At 50.7% G+C, this 379-nt stretch overlaps 1 protein-coding gene across 1 annotated transcript in view; it reads right to left on the bottom strand.

Moving 5' to 3' along the window:
• Positions 1-264: 264 nt before the first annotated feature.
• LOC107080771 (HMG domain-containing protein 3-like) overlaps positions 265-379 on the bottom strand; it is a 5,297-nt gene continuing 5,182 nt past the window's right edge. Inside the window, exon 5 of the mRNA XM_015368973.1 lies at positions 265-344. Within this exon, the coding sequence (XP_015224459.1) occupies positions 265-344 (80 nt within the window). The remainder of the gene's footprint in view (positions 345-379) is intronic.

Here is a 379-nt window from a genome sequence, read left to right as displayed (position 1 = left end):
GCAGAACAGGAAGTGGAAGCAACCCAGGAGAAAGCTGGAAGGCTGCAAACGGACGCGACTGAGAACGAAGGCGGAAGCGACTGAGACGTGAGGTCTGCAGCCAGACCCCTCTCGAACTTCCGGGAGACTTGTGATGTCTGATTTATGGTTGAAATACGTTTGCGGGCATTACAGATATGTGGTCAGGGATAAAGAACAGGCTTCAAGCAGAAGGATGATCAGACAGGTGGAAGTCTGGACAGAGCCCATGAACTGAAACATTCTTTAACAGATTCGGGTCAGGAAGAAGTCCAGCATCCTTTTCTCCTGCCCACAGTCATATGGACACCCCGCCCTCATTTGACCTAAGGCGGATTAGGTGGAAACGTCAGAAAGTTCA

This window comes from Cyprinodon variegatus, unplaced genomic scaffold, assembly GCF_000732505.1.
Source record: "Cyprinodon variegatus isolate N-32 unplaced genomic scaffold, C_variegatus-1.0 Scaffold2308, whole genome shotgun sequence".
NCBI lineage: Eukaryota > Metazoa > Chordata > Actinopteri > Cyprinodontiformes > Cyprinodontidae > Cyprinodon > Cyprinodon variegatus.
The sequence above is the reverse complement of the archived record's forward strand: the minus strand, read 5'-3'. Positions and strand labels throughout refer to the sequence as shown.